This window comes from Arachis stenosperma, chromosome 6, assembly GCF_014773155.1.
Source record: "Arachis stenosperma cultivar V10309 chromosome 6, arast.V10309.gnm1.PFL2, whole genome shotgun sequence".
NCBI classification, from domain to species: Eukaryota; Viridiplantae; Streptophyta; class Magnoliopsida; order Fabales; family Fabaceae; genus Arachis; species Arachis stenosperma.
This window is the reverse complement of record NC_080382.1, coordinates 4312552-4336787: the sequence shown is the minus strand read 5'-3', so window position 1 is coordinate 4336787 and position 24236 is coordinate 4312552. Positions and strand designations below refer to the sequence as shown.

The window sequence follows — 24236 nt, the reverse complement described above, 5'->3', positions numbered from 1 at the left end:
TAAGACACGGTTCTTCGGACTCGTAACTTAGTAAAAAGAAAATAATCATAGATAAGATTGGACCATTTGCTTCTCAACTATGAGAAGATGATTGATTGTATCATTCAATTGCGGTATCTATAAGTTAATATTGTTGGACAATAGTATATTCACACGCATTACTAAAATATGTGGGGTTGACTTTGATCTCATCTTTACTCTGTTGTAAGCTTTTGGCATTGATTCAGTCAAGGATTCGAAGTATAAGCTAATCACATTGGCCGCCTTGTACTTGCATTTAGTTGATTAGAAATTACTAAAAATCTGATGCAGCAAAGGAAAAATAACGAAGAGAAAAAAAATAAATAAATGAAAAGAACGCGTTCTTACCTTCACTGGGATGCTCTTTATATCTCGACTTATTAGTCCCAAGACTCCAAGTCAATATCAAAATATTTCAATCTTGACAAAACATATAGCAAGTCTTTTGATTACTCTAAGGTTCAAACTCTTATAGATGATAAGCCACTGATATTTTGAATCTCGGGGAATCTTCTCTTCTTATTTATTATTTTGTTAGTGATACAATTATTCTTAATAAAAAAGATATCAAATAATAATGAACTGTTCATTATAACTTGAGAGATCTGTTCACAAACAAAATAGTTTTTGATGGTGTGAGAGTATAGGATGTTACTTCTATATTATAACACAAATGACCCGCCACATAATCATGATTCAAAAGTCCACCACTGGAATGGAATGGGTTGTTTACTTGTTCTCGAATCTTAACTATATAACCAACCACCTTAGTTTACATTGAAACAAACCCAATTACCTTCCTCTCATCTTCTGTCATTCTTGGTCTTCATGGCTTACTGCATTAGATCGATGAGCTTGTTAGCTATGATTCTGATACTACTGCTATTACCCATGATCATGACTGTTAAAGCAGACCTTGCTGATGGCTTCTTAGGTGCTTAAATTTTCTCTTTTTATTTATATATATATGCTAATACTATTTGATAATGCAAATTAAGTCGTAGTAAACTAATAAGAACTAAGCATCTAGTTCATCACTTAAAACTTTGACACAAATGTTAAGGATTTGGTTATTGTTGGAGATAGGGCTTGTGAGTTGTGACGAGGTAGATTGTGGAAAGGGAAGCTCCAAAGCTGCGTGGTTGACACAAGTTACCCATTGAACTTCGCCTGTGAATGTCAATCCGGCTGGATGCAAACCTGTGACGACAGTGACAATGATACTTATGCTACTAGCTTCCTTCCATGCGTCATTCCCCATTGTAAACCAACTCCTACTCCAATGATCCTAATCACTTCAAAGAAGGATAAACTATCTTCTTCGATTGTAGGTAGCCTGAACTATAGTTGCCAACCAGCGCAGCCTCCGCCCTCCGGTTCCAGAGAAGGACTTGCCCCTCATCATATCAGCTTTTGATCACAAGTATTATGTGTATGCTTACTTAGTGCAACTAACAACAGCTTGTGTTTCTAACCATATATTGATATCGTAGCATGTTTATGGGCATATTGTGGAGTTGGTACATGAAAGAGGGAGATAGCATATACTTACAGATGCCATTGCAACCCAAATTACTATAATCTTCTCAACACCTCTGTATTCCCTTGTTACAGTAACAACACCTCTGTCTTCCCTTGTGACAGTAAATGTTTGTATGAATTCCACAACACTTTCTCATCTTCACAAATATAGTCATATATTTTAACTGCTTATTAGGTACTCTTGGATCTGATTGCTCCAGGCTTAGACTTAAAGTTGCCAATTCAACTGCTACTGTCACTGTTAATCAAGGTGGGGCTGTTTGACTTGCCACCTATTCATGTTACATTTTTTCTTGTTCCGCAAGCTACTAGTGAAATCAAATTATCACAAAATAAAAATTGAAATGAAAAGAGGGAAGTTGTTAGAAATCTAATGGCATTTCTGCTATTAATATGAAATATTCCCCAGTGAGCTCAATCCCATGGCAGGACTTTTCGTGTATATATTTGATTTATTATTATTATTGTTAGCGTACAGACAAATTTGAAAGGATAAGCAATGCATTACACATCAACCACAACCTATCCCCCTTCTCTCCTCGATCACCATACATCGATTCAATTGAAACACACACAAAAGAACTAACATCTAATCTGATTCTTGTGCCAGTGAAAATCATTGTAAAGAAGCACCGCCTATGATAAAGAAACAAATTGTACATAACAACAATGGCAAGGAAGGAAGGAAAAGGAACCAAACCGCATCAGAAGAAAATTGTCTCACATTACATTCCTCCTCTTTACACTCCATTCTTGTTATTATATTCATCAATTGATTGATTTAATCGCATGAGTTATTATCCCCTAAACTATAAGTACATTCCATTCAACAAAAATACCCCGAAATGAAATTCAAATTCAAATGAAAGATGAAATGACAGAACTCACTCGCTCGCTCACTCACTTGTCCTTGATTTCAACGCCAGTCTTGCCGGCAATGATGACGGAGGTGGCCATGTTCAAGAACAGCCCGTGCTCCACCACTCCTTCCAGCGCCGATATCTCAGCTCCGGCAGCAAGAGCGTCCCTGATCGGAGTCTTGAAGTATAAATCAACGATGTAATTCGAATTATCGGTGACGTAGGGTTTGCCACCCTCATCCAATCTCAGCTTAGCGTCGCAACCTTCTTCCTTGAACAACTCCTGAAGCCGAACCAGATTGTACTTCCAGCAGAACTGCACCACCTCCACCGGCATCGCAAGACCGCTACCGCCGAGTCCTGACACGAGCTTCGTGTCGTCGACCACCACAACGAACTTGTCGGAGGCGGCCTCCACCATCTTCTCGCGGAGAAGAGCGCCGCCGCGGCCTTTTACAAGGTTGAGGTCGGGGTCCACCTCATCGGCGCCGTCGATGGCGAGATCCAGGCGGGGATTGTCGTCGAGGACAGAGAGAGGGATTCCGAGAGAGCGTGCCTGCTCCTCAGTGCGCTTGGAGGTAGGGACGCCGACGATGTTGGACAGTTGACCGGTGGAGAGGAGTTGACCGAGCTTGGCGACGACGAAGGCGGCGGTGGAGCCGGTGCCGAGGCCGAGGACCATGCCGGACTTGACGTACTCGACGGCTTTGTCGGCGGCGAGCTTCTTGAGGTCGTCTTGGGTGAGGGCAGGGGCGGAGAGGGCCCTGACGGTGAGAGAGAGGGGTTTGTGTATGTTGTTGGTGGAGGTGCGTAGGTTAATGTGGGTGCGCAGGATATGGTGGCGCGCGGAGGAGAGAGATGAGAGGGAAGTTGGTGATGACAGGGTTAAGGATGATGATGCCATTGACATTGACATTGTCACTCTGAGTGAAGTGGAGGAAATGATGGAGGAAGTAAGAGAGGGAGAATGGGCCTCACTTTTCTTTTATTGATTCTGTGATTCATTTCATTTCACTCTCCTCTCTGCTATCTCATTTTCTTATTTGGTTGGTAGGTGAGAGGCTGAGGCTCAGTACCACATCTTGGTTGGTTGGCCTTTCTTTCTAGTATTTAACTATTTATTATTATTATCATTATTTCTTATGGAATAATTTAATATTAAAAATAAAAAAAATACACACACAGAATAAAACTTACAAAAAGAGTCTTTTTGTTGGCTGCTGCGTGCGACGATGAAGAGAGATGTGGTTGGTCATGGAGTTTGCAAAAGGATTGATGCCACGGTAAACAGCGCTGACGAAGCGGATTTGGGAGCAGCGCGAAAGTCATCTGCAAGTGGTGAAGGTGATAATGTCCACGCTGAGCTTGATGGCGTGGAGGGAAGAGAGGAGCATGAAGCCCTTAATACATCCGACAAGTAGAATTAAGCCGAAAAGGAGATTGCCAGAGGTGCGGAGAATTCTCCGAACAACACGGCTGAGGGAAACATTTCATCAAATACAGTAAATGAGATCCATGCTAACTTGGACGGGAGTGGTAAGGAGCATGTTGGCATATGTCTGATGAGGGATGATGCAAAGCATGATTCAGATTTAGAGAATGAGAATACAGTGATGGAGGAAATTGGGTTGGAGGATAAAAGAACTATAAAGAATTTGGAAGATTCGAGAGACTCAGAGCAGAATGGAGACGGTGAAACTAATCAAGATAAGCACGGAGGAAGTTGGGATAAAGATATGGCTAAAAACATGGCTGGTTGGAATTTGACCGTCGAATCAGGAGCTGTTTTATATGACGAGTATGAGAATATTATGGCTATTTTTCAAGCTTAGAATGAAGTATTGGCTCAAAAAGATGGCAAGCAAAATAGAAAGAGAAAGAAAGAAGGAGCTGCCCAACAACCGAAATAAAATGTATAATAAAATTTTTAAATGATTTTAGTTTATGAAATGTGAGGGGTTTAGGGGTGTTAGAAAGTGGAGATTGGTAAAAAATTTAAGAGTAAAAATAATATGAATATATTAGGATTAATAGAGACAAAGAAGGAGGTGATTATTAAGTTTGATGCAGTGCAATTTTTGGGTAATGATGCGGTGGGTCGGAAATTTGTGGGATCGGAAGGTACTTCTGGAAGTTTATTATAATGTGGGATGATATGATGTTTAGGTTGAGTAATTGTTACAAAAGGGAGAAATGGGTGTATAGAAGAAAAATTGACAAACAATAATTTTCATTGTACGGTTTGCCTAGTGTATGGTGCGCATACAAGGGAGGAAAAGCTTGTTGTGTGGGAAGAGTTGAGTTTTTTTTTATCAAGAATATGTCAAGTTCCTCTTTACTACATGGTTGACTTCAATGATGTCGTGCAGTTGAAAGAAAGGAAAGGCGCTAGTGTGTTAACAGCAACAGTGAAAAACTTTAAAATATGGATACATGATATAGAACTGGTGGATATAGAACTGAATAACCGTAAGTTTACGTAGTTTAGGAGGTCAATCGTGTAGTCCAATTGATAGAATGTTGATGAGTTTGATTTTATTGTTATCATTTGGAGCACTGAATTGAAAAGGAATGACAGAATCTTTAGAAATTAAGAAACAGGTGTTGCAGACATAGTCAACAAGTCGATTAAAAGTTATAAAGAGTTGAGTGATATTTAATTTTTTGGATTGTTAATGACTTTGTTAAAAATGATTAGAAATTAATTTATTTTATTTATCTAGTACTTTTTCTTTAATACTCTACTTTATTGTATTAAACTTTTTATTTCCAAAAAAAAAAAGTGTCTCTTAACCCCTCATTGTTTTTCTGCTTTGCAATACAATACTCGGATATTCCTTTTTCCTACCCTCTTTTTCTTCAGCTGCTAGGCTGCTGCTTAGTTTTCTCTTATACAAGAATACTTGTGTGCCTTTCAAAAGGAAGCAACAAATAGTTAGTGAAAACAAATTGATTAATGAGTAAAGTGATAATTAATTTTTTGAAGATGATGACTTTGTACTAATTAGTTTTTAAAGAAAAAAAAAAGTATTAATTAGATTTTTTAAAATAGTAAACGGTGGACATGTATATCCTATCAATGAATAGTGCGAAACGAAATGAAATTGTTCATGTATTTCGTTATTTACAGTGGTACATGTTTTGTTATTGTCACATGAGTAGAAAAACGATATAGTTTTGGATATTTATTATTTTTTTGAACAAAAATCATATCAAAACAAGTGAATTTTCGCTCCAAAAGTTATTATCTACATGATTATCTTTCATAAATAGACGTATCAGAGTAATTAATAGTGCATATAATATCATCGTTAAGTTTTAGTTGATGAATTGATAAAAGGACCTCATATGTCCACCGTTTGCTATCTTGGAAGACCAAATTAATACTTTTTTTTTCTTTAGGGACTAATTAGTCCAAAGTTAAAATCTTTAGACACCTAATTGTCAATTTACTCTTGAATAATTAGTTAGTATTAATTTAAATATAAGATGACAATAAAAAATATTAATTTTCTAATATTTTTAATATTTAATATATCAATTTTTTTCTTTTTGTTAGCCATTATAATATGAGTATTTCACTATTTCTATTGTGCATCCAAAAATTACTCTTTAAAAAGTTTAAAAGTAAAATTATTTTATTATAAAAGTAAAAAATTCTAAATTTTTATTAATATTGGATACATAAAAATTTGTAATCAATTACTGATTTTGAATATTTTTTAAATAATGATTGTTAGAGTATGATCCATATCCAAATATCTCGGACACACAACGTTATACTTTAGAGCTAACTATTTAAACTCGGAACAGCCAACTCAAAATGAAAAGGCTATTTTGCACCTCTATATTAGCTATGCGAATATCAAACCACGAAGAGATACGACATTTAACACAAATTGACAATAAATATGAACCCAAGCAAGATATATAGGGCAATCAAATATACCAAGAAAAAGAGCATTCCAATTTTAAGTTTGAGTATCTCGAGATTAAACAGTGACTTGAGCGTTGGAATCTTTTTTACAGGTTTTTCCACACTGATTGGATTGACGAGGAATCAATAGCACAACACACAGAAGGAAAGCGTCATTAGAGCTCCATCCAGTGTGAACGAGCTATACCTTGGAGTCCAGTTCCAGGACAGAACATTTGGCACCTACCGTGGGGCCCAGGACTTTTGAATAAGCCCACAACGATTTCTTGCTACTATTTTGTAGGATCATGGTCAATGATGCCGTGCCTCCACCTCCTCCTCCCACTCATGACGAATTGGTGACCATGAACATTGCCCTTCAGGTAGAAGTAAAGAAAATGGTCGATCTTTTGGCTGATAGAGCCAATGGGAGCAAAACTGATGGAGATAGGTAGGATGCCGATAGGAAAACAATGATGACACGGGATAGTCAGAGACAAACACGACGATGGAAGCAAAAGCCCTAAAAACGGCGAGAAAGAAAACGAACCCTTTCTCAAAGGAGATAATGGACTTTCAAATTCCGAAAAGCTTCACACCCCCCAACAACCCTGAAGCTATATGAGGGGATTGGTGACCCTAAAATACATGTCACAAAATTCAAGTCTATGATGTTTTTAAATCGTACTTCTGACCCAATTTTATATCGTTCTTTCCCTACAATTTTGGACAGAGCTGCTTTACTTTGGTTTTCCAGTTTGCTTGCAGGTTCAATCACCAATTTTGACAAGTTTGTCGAACTATTCATCAATCACTTCGCAGCATAAAAAATCTATTCCCATGACTCTGACTACTTCAGCACTATCAAACAAGGCCAGTGTGAGAGTCTAAAAGGATACATGATAAGATTTGCCAATATAGCAATGAAGATTCCCGACCTCAGTCCTGATGTACATTTGCATGCCCTGAAGGATGGTCTCTGACCTGAAAAGTTCCAAGAGATGATTGCTGTCACAAATACCAAAACATTGACCCATTTCAGACATAAAATAGCCGGACAAATAGAAATTGAAGAGCTCCGGGAGGCTAGGAGGGCCAAGAGACAAACATCCAAAAGGGACAAGGACAAGCACGGGAGGGCGAATCACATGCGAGATCAAAAGAGACCATTCAAATTGACACCCAAATTTGACTCATATATACAATTCAACACAAAAAGAGAAGACATCATCAAATAAATTCTTCATGCAAAAATCATAAAACTACTCAGTAAAGTAGGAACTTACCAAGATTAGAAGTATGTGGACAAAAGCAAGCACTACGCATTTCACCAAAAATTCGTACACACAACTGACGAATGCATGATCACCAAGGACTTATTAGAACGACTATCACAACAAGGATTACTAGACAAATATATTAATGGCCGAATACAAAGAGACGTAATAAGCTCGGCAACTAACAAAGAGCAATGACCTGCCTCTAGTTAACCTCCTCCAACGAGGAAGGTTATCAATTACATATCAGGAGGGGTTCGCATGCGGAGGTGAGACTAGCTCAGCCAGAAAGAGGAGTTATAGAACCATGTTAGCTCTACAAGGGGATCAACATCACAACAAGCAACCTATTCCATTCCAGCTATCACCTTCACCAACTCGAATTTCCAATCCCAAATCCCCTACCTCGATGATCACGTGGTAATCTCTATAACTACTGGAGAATTAACAATTCAAAAAGTTCCTCATAGACCCAGGGAGTAGCACCGACATATTTTTCTATCTACCTTCAAGAAGATGTAGTTAAGTAAGAAAGTGATACAAACCTCATCTGGAGAGCTGGTCGGTTTCTTCGGGGAGAAGGTCCCAGTAACAAGTTATGTATGTATGAGAACAAACCTAGGAGAGTATCCTCACTCAAAAACTTTAGACATCCAATATTTAGTAGTTGATTGTGTTAGTCCATATAACATCATATTAGGAAGACCCTCCTTAAATTCCTTTGAAACTATTATTTCTGTAATTTATTTGTGTGTTAAGTTTTATATGCAGGATGCCATAGTTACAACTGTTCATTCTGATAGCAAAGAGGCAACACAATGCTGGACTGAAAATTAAACAACCACCCGCCAAACCAACTCTATAAATCAACTTGGTTTATAACACCGACGACATGCCAGGGTTAATCGAGCAAGATGAGGGACCTACCCAACCGTCGACCTCCGAAAGGTAAGTTTAATACTAACATCGGCTATGCTTTAAATGCAGGCCAGACACAACAACTCGTAGCTTTGCTATGAGCAAATGCCGACCTATTAGCTTGGACTCCAGCCGACATGCCTGGAATCAACCTAGACGTGATATGTCATAAGCTTGCCTTAGATCCAAGAGCTTGCTTAATAAAACAAAAGAAGAGTCACTTGGGCTAAGAGAAGACAAAGGCTGCCGTCAAAGAAACATAGAAACTATTAAGTGTAGGTTCATCTGAGAAATCCGATTCACATCTTGGTTAGCCAACGTTGTGATGGTAAAAAATAATTCTGACAAATGGTGAATGTGTATCGACTTCACAGATCTAAACAAAGCTTGCCTAAAAGATTCCTACCCCTGCCGTGCATTGACAAGCTAGTTGACAACACTTCAGGATTTAAAGTTTTAAGCTTCATGGATGCCTATTTATGTTATAACCAGATACTAATGCTTCCTGCAGATAAGGATAAAACTGCATTTATAACCGAGTATGTGAATTTTTTTTACAAGATAATACCTTTTGGTCTTAAAAATACAGGCACAACCTATCAACAGTTGATGGACAAAGTTTTTCAGTACCAGATCGGACGAAACATGGAAGCGTATGTCGACGACATGGTATTTAAGTCAGAAACTGAAGAAACCCATCAATCTTACCTCATGGAAGTTTTCGAACAACTGTGAAAGCATAACATGCGCCTAAATTTCGAGAAGTGTGCGTTCGGGGTGCAAGGAGGTAAATTCCTATGTTTTATGCTGACTCACTGAAGAATCGAGGCAAATCCCGACAAATTCCAGGCAGTAATACAAATGAAGTCGCCAACAACAATGAAGGTGGTCCAACAACTAATGGGTAGATTGGCAGCCCTAGCCTGATTTCTACCAGCATTGGCCACGAAGCCGTATCATTTCTTTAACAGTTTGAGAAAGTCTAACAAATTCATATGGTCGGATGCATGTGAAAAAGCATTTACCGAGGTCAAGAAAATCCTGGCCTTTCTGCCTATACTATACAAGCCTTTGCACGGTAAATCCCTAAATTTATACCTTTCAGTATCTGCTTATGCAATTTCTTCTGCGCTTGTGACAAAAACAGGTCAGGAGCAACACCCAATCTATTTTGTCAACAAAATACTATAGAACGTAGAAACGCGATACCTGACCATTGAAAAATTGGCTTAGGCTCTGTTAATCATAATAAGGCATCTCCAACATTACTTATAAAGTCACGAGATCATAGTTCGGACTAATCAACCATTGAGGCAGATACTTGCAAGACCTGATCTGGTAGGAAGATTAATCAAATGGTCGATCGAGTTGTCAGAGTCTGACATACTGTACCAAACTCGAGGGTTCCTTAAATCCCAGGTACTCGCCAATTTTTATTGCAGAATTCACCACGATAGACGAACTTTACTCCAAATGGAAACTATATATAGATGGTGCTTCCAATGAGGACGGTAGCGGGGCCGGCATCGTTGTCGGAGATAGGCTGGGAGTTTCCATTGAGCAATCAATAAAATAACCAATCCGAGTACAAAGCTTTGTTGGCTGGCCTACGCCTAGCTAAGGAAAGCAGCATTCAGCACCTAAAGGTTCATTGCGATTCCATACTAGTCGTTCAACAAGTAAATGAAAACTTCCAAGTACGAGACCCTTTATTAGAATAATATTCTAATCAAGCAAAACATTTAATACAACAGTTTTAAAATTTTCATATTATACATGTACCAAGAGAAGAAAACCATAGAGCAGATATTCTATCTAAGCTAACCACCTCAAGGACATGAAACATAGCACCAAAATTATGACAACTAACCTTAGAAAAATCAAATATATATCATATCCATGTTTTGAGTTTGTCACAGGACGAAGACTAGAGAACACCATATGTCAATTATTTGAAAATGGGATTGTACCAGCATCAGAAGGCAATCCAAAACTTTTTCGAAAGAAGGCAAGCTTTTTCACTCTCATTGGTGACGACCTATACAAGAAAGTGTTCTTCTGACCACTTCTAAAATGCTTGGGAACCAAAGACTTCAGTTTAGCGATGTCGGAAGTGTATGAGGGCATTTGTGGCACACATATAGGAGGTCAAAACCTAGACGCAAAACTCCTAAGAGCAGGGTATTACTGGCTCTCTCTCAAGAGAGATTGCATGGCAAAAGTCCATCATTATGATAGCTATAAGAAGTGTGAACCAACAATACATAACGTAGCCGAGCTATATTACACACCTTGGAAATTAGGTGGCCTTTTTACAGATTAGGACTTGATATCCTTGGACCTTTTCCTATATCCAAGGGCAAGTAAAATTCTTACTTGTTGCAGTTGATTATTTCACAAAATAGATAGAGGCACAACCGTTGGCCAAAATAACCTCGAACAAGGTACAATCTTTTAACTGGAAGTCTGTTATATTTTTATATGGGTTACCCATGGATATCGTTACTGATAATGGTAGACAATTCACTGATAGAAAAATAGCTTCTTTTCTGCAAAATTTAAACATAAAAGATCATTTTTTTCTCGATTGAGCACCTGCAATTTAATGGGCTCACCGAAACTGCTAACAAAATCATTTTGCAAGCATTAAGGAAAAAGATGACGGTGGCCAAAGGCCAGTGGGCCGAGCTAGTACCCAAAATACTTTGAGGATATAATACAACACCACACTCCATAACTAAGGAAACACATTTCAGATTGGTCTATAGAGCAGAATCCATGATCCCAGACGAAGTATCTTAAAGGTCGCTACGAACCGACCACTTCAACAGTGACGCGAACGTAGAGACTCGAAACACTGAGCTTGACACAATGGAAGAAGAACGAGAAGCTACAAGAATACAGCAAGAAGTAGTGCAGCTCAACATACAGCGGAAGTACAACAAAAAGGTGAGAACACGGATGCTACAACAATGAGACCTCGTGCTGCATCGACTAGAGGATGTCAGGAAATCCCCATGGCAAGGAAAAGTCACTGCAAACTGGGAAGGCCCTTTGCGAGTATCAAAAGTATATGTCCGAGGTGCATATTCCCTACAAACCCTAGAGGGGGCTGAGTTACCAAACACATGGAATATCTCGTCATTACGTATATACTACAGTTAGTCATTTGTAACAAGTCGAAGAACGAAAGGTACTCTTTTTCCTACCACCGAGGTTTTATCCCATCCTGGGTTTTACTCGCGGAGGTTTTAATGAGGCCGACCACTTCAAACTTCAAGAATTTCCAATATAAATTCACACATTTCCTAACTAATTTCTACCAATACTCAATATACATACGTTCAAGGCTGCATGTAAAGCAGTCTATCATTTCCCAAATTCTGAAAAAATGACATATATTGTTGAAGTGTCATTAAAAGCCAAAAGCTTTACAAATCCAACAAAAGTTTACCAAACAAAAAACAACAAAATTTATACTAACAATTACACAAAATATGAAATTCTAAGTCAATTTTCCTTATTAGTTACACCCAAATTTTCATTCTAGACTTCCCCACCAGGCTTATCATCAACAAGCTTGCCATTCACCATTATTTTAGTCACATCAAGTTGCCCAAACTCAAAGTCAGGTGCAAACACAGAGACTTGACTCACAACATGATCAAATCCTGGTGCAAACATCTCCAATCCTTCATCTTCGAGTTCATGAATTCGAGAAGTCATCCTCCCCTTTTCAGTATCAGCCTCTTTTATCTAACCTTGTAAAATTTCGAATTTCTTCTTGCAAATTCAACACATCTTCCTCCATATTTTTCATATTTTTTTTAGATCAACAATTACCCCATCCCTCTCAGTTACCGACTTCTCCAACTTTAGAGCTTTCTCCATTTCATTCCTTTCCGAACATCCTAGTAGCTATGTGCTACGACCAACACATAACATCCTCATACCAATAACCTGTAAGCACAAACACAAAATTAAACAAAAAGAAGCCAAATACGAAATATTATAACACCATTAGTTACCAGAAGAAATTGTCCAATCACTTATTTCCCAGTGTCTTTCAAAAGCTGAACATCACTTGGATGCTAGGCAACTTTATCCGCCAAAACAGCAAACAGAAACCGATCACCCCAGATCAATTCCGCACTAGCACACATATGTTTTCTCATTTCATTCTTAATGCCAGAACTGACGACAAGATTCGCAGCAGAGAGGATCTCCAACAAGTTTTCAGACTCAGGTTTTTTCCTTTTTTCACCGTGTGGTTGCGCATTAGATTGCGCAGCATCCGCAGCAACATTTTTGTTTGTCTTGGTAGCCGAGACTTCCTTACCCTCCTTCTTTTTCTGATTGAAAAAGGTTCTCATCTGAGCCTAGGATAAGCTCGGCACTCTTCCACATACAAAGAGCATCACACAGTACATCAACGAATGAAGTAACATAGATACAAATAATAATACTCAAACAATTTCTTACCAATGTAATCATTTAATCCCTCTCTATCATTTTCAAATTTTAAAACTTCCACAATGAACAATAATTTTTTAGCAGAAAAACACTCAATCAGAAAATCCAAAATCAAATTATCTTCCTTAGACCTCACCACCGCATTCAAAATTTGCATTGGTTTAAGGCACCAATAAAAAGAGAACTGCTCCCCTAGCTCATCATCTAGAAAAAATGGATATTCAGTCTCACAAGAACGAACCTTGACAAACATCTCCTTAAAATTTTTAAAGGACAACCTGTATAAAATAAATAACGAACCCCCGGGATAACTACTCATGATTATGCAAAATCCCTTTCGAACTCATTTTGATTGAAATAAAGAGAAAAAAATATTCCGAGAAGAAGGAGTTTCCAGAAAATCCGTTAAACATTCAAAGGCACGAAGGAAAGCCCAAGAGTTTGGGTAAAACTGTGACAGAGCACAGTTTAACTATGTCAAAACTTTACACTCAAAATCTAAAAACGGAAACCTCACATTAAGTTCTGTTAACAAACACGTATACATATAAAAATAAATTCAGTCACTCCTCATCTCACAAACCCTTTCTTCCCCACTACAAGGAAAAAGTTCAATACCAATGGCAGAGCGTCTACGAACCCAGCTCACTACATTGAATTCCACTAAAGTTTTTTCATTCTGATAAAGGGATGCACAACACGTCACATCCGCATGCACCCATTTATACAAGTCATCTTTTACCTCAACAACTTTATCTTTCACTTTCTTTATTACAACGACAAACTTAAAAAGAGAAAGATAAAAATGAAAAACTAACCACAAATGGTCTTTTACCAACGCACAAAAGCAATAAAAAAAACCAAAACCACTATCATACAATTGACGTTACCATTTATTATTAGCTATTAGATCGACCAACTGTTCACTTCCCACAACACAGTTAATGGCCATGATTACCTTGATTTAACCACCCATTAACATTTATTAAGATACAGAACCAAACACACGTTTGAAATTTTCCAAAAACAAAAATAATTATTACAAGCTTGATGGTTGAATGACTCGGCAGTATGTTGACTTCCGAGACTCGGGTGCTGACACAATATTTTACTCCCTAAGAGGCATAACGTCGTCTATTCAGACAAAACCTCAATTATCTACCAGTAATAGTAAGTCAAGTTTGGGATTGTGATCTATATCCAAATATCTCGGACACACGATATTATATCTCCGAACTAACTATTGAAATTCAGATCAACCAATTCAAAATGATAAGGCCGTTTTGCACCTCTATAATAGCTAAACAAATCTCGGACCACGAAAATATACCACGGTTAACACAAATTGACAATAAATATGAACTCAGACAAGATATAGAGGGCAATTAGATATACCAAGAAAAAGAGCATTCCAATTTTAAGTTTAGGTATCCCAAAATTAAACACTGACTTAAGCGTTAGAATCTTTTTTAAAAGTTTTTTCATATTGATTAGATTAACGAGAAATCAGAAGTAGCACAGCACACAGGAGGAAGGCGTCATTAGAGCTCCATTCAATATGAACGAGTTATACTTCAGAGTCCAGTTCTAAGATGAAATAGAATATATTTAAAATATGTTAATATTAATTGGCTTGATATTTTTGTTAATGAGAGAATATTATGCGTTTATTATTTTAATTATTCTTTGATTGTTTATTTCCTGTAAATATTTCGTACAATTATCATATTTACACATTACAATATACACATTGTATTAATCAAGAGTGATATATTAGTGTATTAATGTGTTAAAATCTTCAAAGTTTTACTTATTCTACTTTTACCTTTTAACAAAAATGAAAAAACAAAATAACAAATACTTTTAAGGGTAAAATATTTAAATAAACTAAACATGAATTAAAATTACGTATATCTCCCAAATAAAATTGTGTTATGTCAATGTTTTCAGATTTACTTTTATGTAAATCGAAATGACTCCAACCTATATAAATAAGGGTTGAAAAAAATATTATCCAAAAATTCATGAGATTTTATCAAAAATATTTATGAGCTATAAAAGATAGACGAAATAATATTGTATTGAATTTGAATTTTTTTGGCATCAGTTTTTATATAAAATACTCATATCATTGTAATTATTTACTTTGTAACGAAGTACCACAAAAATTTTACTAACAACTTTAAATTAAATATTTTTATAAAGTTCTAAATTTTTTATTATATGCATTTTTTGTAATTATAGTAAATAATTTTATAAAATTTAAAAATGATTTAAAAAGATGTTATGAGTACTATAAAAATTTGAAATGTACTAGTACCTCTGTAGTGAATAAAATTATTTTTTTAAATTTTTATAGTATTTTTAACATCTTTTCAAGTCATTTCTAAATTTTATAAAATTATTTATAATAATTACAAAAAATTCTACTACCAACTCTAAATCGATCAAGTTAATTCGATTTATACAAAAGTAAGCTTTTGAACGCGTAACATAATTTCATTTGGGAATACACTAATTTTAATTCATGTCTGATTTATTAAAATGTTTTACGCTTTGCACCGTTTTAGATGACGCTTTGTAATGTATGTATTCTCTTATGATATATCTTTTTTTATGGAACCTGATGTCATATTTTTCGAAACTTTTAAAGTGTTAAAAGAAAAAGTTAGTATTTATGATTATTTTATATTTATTATTTTAATTATTCTTTGATTGTTTATTTTCAGTAAATAAGCTCTACAATTATCATATTTACACATTGCAATATACACATTGTATTAATTTAGAGTGATATATATTAGTGTATTAATGCGTTAAAATCTTTAAAATTTTACTTATTCTACTTTTACTTTTTAACCAAAATGAAAAAACAAAATAACAAATACTTTTAAGGATAAAATATTTTAATAAACTAAACATAAATTAAAATTACGTGTATCTCCCAAATAAAATTGTGTTATGTTCATGTTTTTAGATTTACTTTTATGTAAATCGAATTGAGTTAAATTGATTTATGGTTGATAGTAATAAATCGATTTACTACGACTCTAACCTATATAAATAAGGGTTGAAAAATATATTATCCAAAAATTTATGAGATTTTTTCAAAAATATTTATGAGCAAACAAAATGGACAAAATAATATTGTATGAAATTTGAATTTTTGTACATTAATTTTTATATAAAATATTCATATCATTATAATTATTTACTTTGTAACGAGTACGACTAAAATTTTACTAACAACTTTAAATTAAATATTTTTATAAAGTTCCAAATTTTGTACTATAAGTTTTTTTTTGTAATTATAGTAAATAATTTTATAACATTTAAAAATAATTTAAAAAGATGTTATGAGTACTATAAAAATTTAAAATGTACTCGTACCTCTGTAGTAAATAAAATTATTTCTTCAAATTTTTATAGTCCTCCTAACATCTTTTCAAGTCATTTTTAAATTTTATAAAATTATTTATAATAATTATAAAAAATTCTATTATCAACTCTAAATCGTTCCAAGTCAATTCGATTTATATAAAAGTAAACTTTGGATATACACGTAACATAATTTCATTTATGGATACACTAATTTTAATTCATGTCTGGTTTATTAAAGTGTTTTATTTTTTATACCGTTTTAGGTGACACTTTGTAATGTGTGTATTCTCTTTTACTGTATCTATCTTTTTTATTGAACGTGATGCCATACTTCTTGAAACTATGAAATATTAAAACTCCTTTTAAAGTGTTAAAAGAAAAAGTTAGAATTACGATTATTTTATATTTATTATTTTAATTATTCTTTGATTGTTTATTTCCGATAAATAAGCCGTACAATTATCATATTTACAAATTGCAATATATACATTGTATTAATCAAAAGTGATATATATTAGTGTATTAATGCGTTAAAATTTTCAAAGTTTTACTTATTCTACCTTTTTTTTCTTAACAAAAATGAAAAAACAAAATAACAAATACTTTTAAGGGTAAAATATTTTAATAAACTAAACATGAATTAAAATTACGTGTATCTCCCAAATAAAATTGTGTTATGTCCATGTTTTTAGATTTACTTTTATGTAAATCGAGTTGAGTTAAATTGATTTATGGTTGATAGTAGTAAATTAATTTACTATGACTCTAACCTATATAAATAAAGGTTGAAAAAAATATTATCCAAAATAAGGGTAAAAAACCTATATGTGCCAAATGGGGTTTAAAATTACCTAAATCAGCCAAATGAAATTTTGATTCATGAATCCGCGAAAGAACAATTATATGTAATTCGAATCAATACGACTCGAATTTGATTTCAACGTAGTTCGAATTGACTTAATTCAAATTACTCGAAGCAATTCGCAACACGTAATTCGAATCGATATGTAACGAATTATAAACGTATAATTCGAATCGATATGTATCGAATTATAAACATATAATTCAAATCGAATCAATTCAAATTAGTAGGGATTCGAGCCTTTAAGGTAGTTCGAATTAAGTTGATTCGAATTACTCACTGTTCGAAACTAATAGTAATTCGAAACGATATAATTCGAATTACAAGGGAGTAGCCTATATAAGGAGTTCGAGTCAAGGTCATTCGAACCACTTTTCTATTCTCACACCCCACCAAATCCCAGAGAAAACGACCTAGAATCGGTCCGAGAAAGAGTGGAGCGGCAAAGTCAGGTGATGGGGGACGATCTGGGAAGGCTGTATCGACTGGATGGAGTTGCTCATATCGCAGGGGTGATCAACGACGAGGTTAATGGTTTTTGATAGTGGTTTATGATATTGGTTTATGTCAGTGGTTTTTGATAGCGGTATTGATAGTGGTTTATTTGAGCTGACCTGCCGTATGTGGCCTTCACCAGCGAGCACACAGGGAGGTTCCTGACACCCTTCAGATTGAATTCACACACTCAGAGATATTGGTCGTCATGTGCCCGAATCTGTGACCCTCGTCACAATACTGCGTCCACAACGAATACTCAATCCTGTTCGCCCACTCACACATCGTCGGGTTCTCAGAGCGCAGAATGTCAAACCAGTAATCGAACTCCACTTCGATCTTGGCATATGTAGCGTTCACAAGAAGCCTACGAGCATCTTTGCCCTTGAAGGTGAGGGCGAAATTAGCTGCTACGTGTCGAATGGAGAATGCACAATATGCAGCCGGAGGTAGCCATCCCCCATCAAGAGACTCAAGCGCGGCCTTGATGCCGTTATGCCTGTCCGAAATAACTAACAGACCTGGCTGCGGTGTCACGTGCTGACGGAGGTGAGACAGAAAGAAGGACCACGACTCAGCATTCTCACCCTTGACAAGTGCGAATGCCACGGGTAGTATGTTGGAGTTCCCGTCCTGTGCAATTGCGACAAGCAACGTTCTCCCATACTTGCCATATAGATGGGTTCCGTCAATACTCACCAATGGCTTACAATGACGGAATGCCTCGATACAAGGTGGGAACGTCCAGAACAGCCTGTGAAAATAAGCTTGAGACTCGTCGAGCTGTCCCCCAACTCGAACAGGGCATGTCTGAAGGACTGCTACTGATCCAGGCATGGTCAACTGGATTCCTAACACCCACCTAGGGAGCTCGTTGTACGACTCATCCCAGTCACCATAGATGATGGCAACAACCTTCTGCTTCGCCATCCAGACCCTCCTGTACGTCGCCTGAATCCAAAGTGGGCGGCCGTGGCATTTTGGAGCACCTTGACGTTGACAGATGCATCAGCCTTCACCATTGGCATAATGAATGTCGATATGACATGATAATCCAAACTCCTATGGTCGCTGGAGATAGAGGTGGCGAGACACGTATGCGGTCCGTTGTACCGTTTCACTTCCCAGATGCCCTTGCGCTGTCGGAGACTCAACCGAATCAACCATGTGCACCCATTCCCAAACTCAGAACACTTTCCCACATACCGGCGATAGTCAGACTCAATTACCTTGTACTGTACCCCTCGGCGAATGCTGTAAGTCTTCACACTCAACAGGGCCTCATCTTTATCCTGGAACTGCTGACCAACCTGGAACTCTGTCATACCAGCAGACCCGTCTGCATCTCTAGCGCCAAATCCAGCGGCTTGCCCAGGAAGTCCTTCCTGCCTCATGGCATCCAGGTCCAATGATAAAAAATGGGGTGGGTACTGTTGTGTGCCAGAACTAGATCCACCAGTGGCCATAGTTGTAAAAACCGGACCGGATCGACCGGTTCGACTGGAAAATTGGTGAACCGATGGTCTGGCCGATTCGATTTATAGTTTGGACCGAACACAAAATTAAACCGGCAAGAATCGGACGATTCGTCAGAAACCGGCTAAAACCGGCCGGTTCGATATAAATGCGCAAACCGGCCGGTCCTATGGTGCTCCCCTCGTAGATCTTCGGTGCTCCAGCATTTGGATATTGATTTCAATAATAAAAAATGCATGCTGCAGGACTCGAACTCATGTCTCTCTTGTTGCACTCAACAAGTTATGCCACCAAGCTGCTTTGTCACTTTTATACTTTATGTGCTAGTTAATATATATATATATATATATATATATATATATATATATATATATATATATATATATATATATATATATATATAATTGAATTGTTTTATATTTATTTAATTTAATTTTAGTTTTATACTCACCTTTTTTTTAATATGTAATTCTTTAGGATTTATACCATTATTAAAATGTTAGTTAATATATTTATTTTAAATTTTTTAAAATATTAAGTTAAGTAGTATGTCTTCGAAGATTTTGACTTAGGACTAGTTAGTAGAGATATATAAGTATCACTATTAAATTTCACATAATAAATTGATAGAGGGACATAACGTATCCATGGTTTACTTTCGTGAAGGACCAAATTGATATTTTATTTTTTTCAAGGGCTAATTAATCCGAAGTCAAAAATTTCAAGAACCTAATTATCACTTTACTAATTTTTTTACTATTTTATATTTTTTATTCATGTGAAACCGATTTTACCGGTTCAACCAGCGGTTTATCGGTTGAACCAATAAACCAGTGAACCAGTAACCTAACCGGTTCGATCACCGGTCCGGTTCTTACAACTATGCCAGCGGCCCCTCTCGGGTCACTCGCCCCGAGGTCATCGCCACTGTCATCGGCAATCAAATCCGGCTCAACATCATCGTCATCTGGATCATCAAACATCCCGTCTCCAACACCAGCCAGTGTAGCACAATGTTATGAGGTCGGAAGATGTTCCCCTGTACCAACCTCGTTGCCGACATTGCCCCTGAGGTCAACAACGAACGAAGGAGATGCGACAGGCTGGGTCGTTGTCTCATACACAGGGACAGACGAAGAAGCAACGGCATGTCTCGAACTAGAACCGGCCACCGTGGCTGCAGTGTGCGTATTCCGGTTCGAACCCCTCCGAGCTGGATACCACATCCACCAACTTTGCCAACAGCTCTGGTGTGCTCACCTCGGGAAACTGCCTGCGACAATGATACATGACCTGCAAGTCCTCATCGCTCCCGATCGTGAAACAGTCATACTTCACGGTATCTTGGAGCACCGTCGTTGGAATGCGATAGAAAAACTTCTTAACCCTTTTCAAACCATCCAAACCAAGCTTCAGCAGTACAGAGCTAACAAGGTCGTCATAGCTCGTCGTAGGCCTCACGATAATACATAGAGGATGCTTATCGGTGAACTTCACACCGGATCGAGTTTTTCTCTTAATCGATCCTCTGTGTGAACCAACACTAGAAAACCATCCTCACTAGCCATCTGATACCTCTATTGAGAGCAACTCACATTCACATCATATATATAGAGCTCCGCTTCATATTAATTCGAATCAACTTCATTCGCACTATATATATATATAATTCGAATCATATCAAGTCGAATTAGTTTTAGTTAGCAAACAAAAGTAATTCGAATCAAGTAGATTCGAACTATATATATATAATTCGAATCATATCAAGTCGAATTAGTTTTAGTTAGCAAACAAAAGTAATTCGAATCAAGTAGATTCGAACTCCTTATTCATGCAGCTGATGCTACTAATTCGAATTGATTCAATTCGAACTATGTTTCATTAAATCGATGCATATTGATTCGAATTACTTGGGCACGTTACTTGGGAGTAATTCGAATTAAGTCAATTCGAACTACGTTGAAATCAAATTCGAGTCGTGTTGATTCGAATTACATATAATTGTTCTTTGGCGGATTCATGAATCAAAATTTCATTTGGCTGATTTCGGTAATTTTGTACCCCATTTGGCACATATACGTTTTTTACCCAAAATTTTATGAGATTTTTTTAAAAATATTTATGAGCTATCAAGAATGGACAAAATAATATTGTATGAAATTTGAATTTTTGTGCATTAATTTTTATATAAAATATTCATATCATTATAATTATTTACTTTGTAACGAGTATGACTAAAATTTTACTAACAACTTTAAATTAAATATTTTTATAAAGTTCCAAATTTTGTATTATAAGTTTTTTTGTAATTATAGTAAGTAATTTTATAAAATTTAAAAATAATTTAAAAAGATGTTATGAGTACTATAAAAATTTAAAATGTACTCGTACCTCTGTAGTGAATAAAATTATTTTTTTAAATTTTTATAGTCCTCCTAACATCTTTTCAAGTCATTTTTAAATTTTATAAAATTATTTTAATAATTATAAAAAAATTCTACTATCAACTCTAAATCGTTCCAAGTCAATTCGATTTATATAAAAGTAAGCTTTGGACATACACGTAACATAATTTCATTTATGGATACACTAATTTTAATTCATGTCTGGTTTATTAAAGTGTTTTATTCTTTACACCGTTTTAAGTAACACTTTGTAATGTGTGTATTCTATTTTGTTGTATCTATCTGTTTTATTGAACGTGATGCCATACTTCTTGAAACTATAAAATATTAAAACTCCTTTTAAAGTGTTAAACAAAAAAGTTAGTATTACGATTATTTTATATTTATTATTTAATTATTCTTTGATTGTTTATTTTCGGTAAATAAGTCGTACAATTATCATATTTACAAATTGCAATATACACATTGTATTAATCAAGAGTGATATATATTAGTGTATTAATGCGTTAAAATCTTCAAAGTTTTACTTATTCTACTTTTTTTTTCTTAACAAAAATGAAAAAACAAAATAACAAATACTTTTAAGGGTAAAATATTTTAATAAACTAATTATGAATTAAAATTACGTGTATCTCCCAAATAAAATTGTGTTATGTTCATGTTTTCAGATTTACTTTTATGTAAATCGAATGGACTTAAATCGATTTATGGTTGATAATAGTAAATCGAAATAATATTGTATGAAAAATCAATTTATTATGACTTTAACCTATATAAGTAAGGGTTGAAAAAGATATTATCCAAAAATTTATGAGATTTTTTTAAAAATATCTATGAGCTATAAAAAATGGACGAAATAATATTGTATGAAATTTGAATTTTTTCATTAATTTTTATATAAAATACTCATATCATTGTAATTATTTACTTTGTAATGAGTATCATTAAAGTTTTACTAACAATTTTAAATTAAATATTTTTAAAAATTTCCAAATTTTTTGTTATAAGTATTTTTTGTAATTATAATAAATAATTTTATAATTTAAAATTGACTTAAAAAGATGTTATGAGTACTATAAAAATTTGAAATGTACTCATACATCTGTAGTGAATAAAATTATTTTTTCAAATTTTTATAGTACTCCTAACATCTTTTCAAGTCATTTCTAAATTTTATAAAATTATTTATAATAATTACAAAAAATTCTACTATCAATTCTAAATTGATCCAAGTCAATTCGATTTATACAAAAGTAAGTTTTGGGACATACAAGTAACATAATTTCATTTGGGGATACACTAATTTTAATTCAAATTTGGATCCTCTAAAGTTTGAATTTCAATTTAAAAAGTAAAGTGTGATCTTCTACATTTAAATAGTTTATCTTTCATATTTTTTTTGATCCTACCTATAAAATCAATGGTGAGAAATCACATTTTATTTTCTAAAATGAAATTCAAATTTTAGAGGATCCAAATCCTTTTAATACATGTCTGATTTATTAAAGTGTTTTATCTTTTACACCGTTCTAGTTGACTCTTTGTAATGCGTGTATTCTCTTATGCTGTATTTTTTTTATGGAACGTGATGCTATCCTTCTTGAAACTTTGAAATATTAAAACTCCTTTCAAAGTGTTGAAAAAAAAAGTTAGTATTTATGATTATTTTATATTTATTATTTTAATTATTTTTTGATTGTTTATTTCTGGTAAATAAGCCCTACAATTATCATATTTACACATTGAATTAATCAAAAGTAATATATATTAGTGTATTAATGCGTTAAAATCTTCAAAGTTTTACTTACTCTACTTTTATTTTTTAACAAAAATGAAAAAACAAAATAACAAATACTTTGAAGGGTAAAATATTTTAATAAACTAAACATGAATTAAAATTACGTGTATTTTTTTACTGTATTTTTTTTATGGGACGTAATGCCATACTTTTTGAAATTTTAGAATATTAAAATTCCTTTTAAAGAGTTAGAAAAAAAAGTTAGTATTTATGATTATTTTATATTTTTTATTTAAAATTTATTTGGATTGAATTAATATTTTACTTTTTTATTAATATTTATCATATTAGATTATTTTAACATTTAAAAAAACTATTATATCATTACATTTGAAACAAAAATAAAAAGTTTAAAAAATTAAAAAATCAAAATGTATTTTTAATATTAATTGTAAAAGACTAAAAAAAATACCCTTTTAGATTAAAATTATTTAATTTTAATTTAAAATTTATTTAATTAAAAAGACAAAAATATTTTTTTAGTATTAATATTATTTAAATATATTAAAACAAAAAGACCAAAATACTATTTATTTTGTGTAAACATATTGAAAGAGAAAAAAAACTCTATGCCATTAATTACTTAAAAATATTTATAAATTAACTTTAATTTTAAAAATTTAAATTTATATGTATACTATATAACGTAAAATGAATACGTAGTATGATGATACAATTAGTATTGGGCTAGTCCAATTAAAAAATTATATTATAAATAGGAGTATAATATAATAATGTGGAATTTGGCATGGTATTCAATAAAAGCACTATTTGATATGGATTTGTATCAAGAACTAGAGAGAATTAAGGAT

The 24236-nt window shown here is 34.5% G+C and overlaps 1 protein-coding gene across 1 annotated transcript; it reads right to left on the bottom strand.

Annotated features, from left to right (window-relative positions):
• Positions 1 to 2267: 2267 nt before the first annotated feature.
• On the bottom strand, positions 2268 to 3494 carry LOC130935389 (probable ribose-5-phosphate isomerase 3, chloroplastic). Its single transcript, XM_057865116.1, has one exon. It carries the CDS (start codon positions 3337 to 3339, stop codon positions 2464 to 2466), a length of 876 nt encoding a protein of 291 aa, XP_057721099.1. The 5' UTR covers positions 3340 to 3494; the 3' UTR covers positions 2268 to 2463.
• Between the last annotated feature and the right edge of the window lie 20742 nt (positions 3495 to 24236).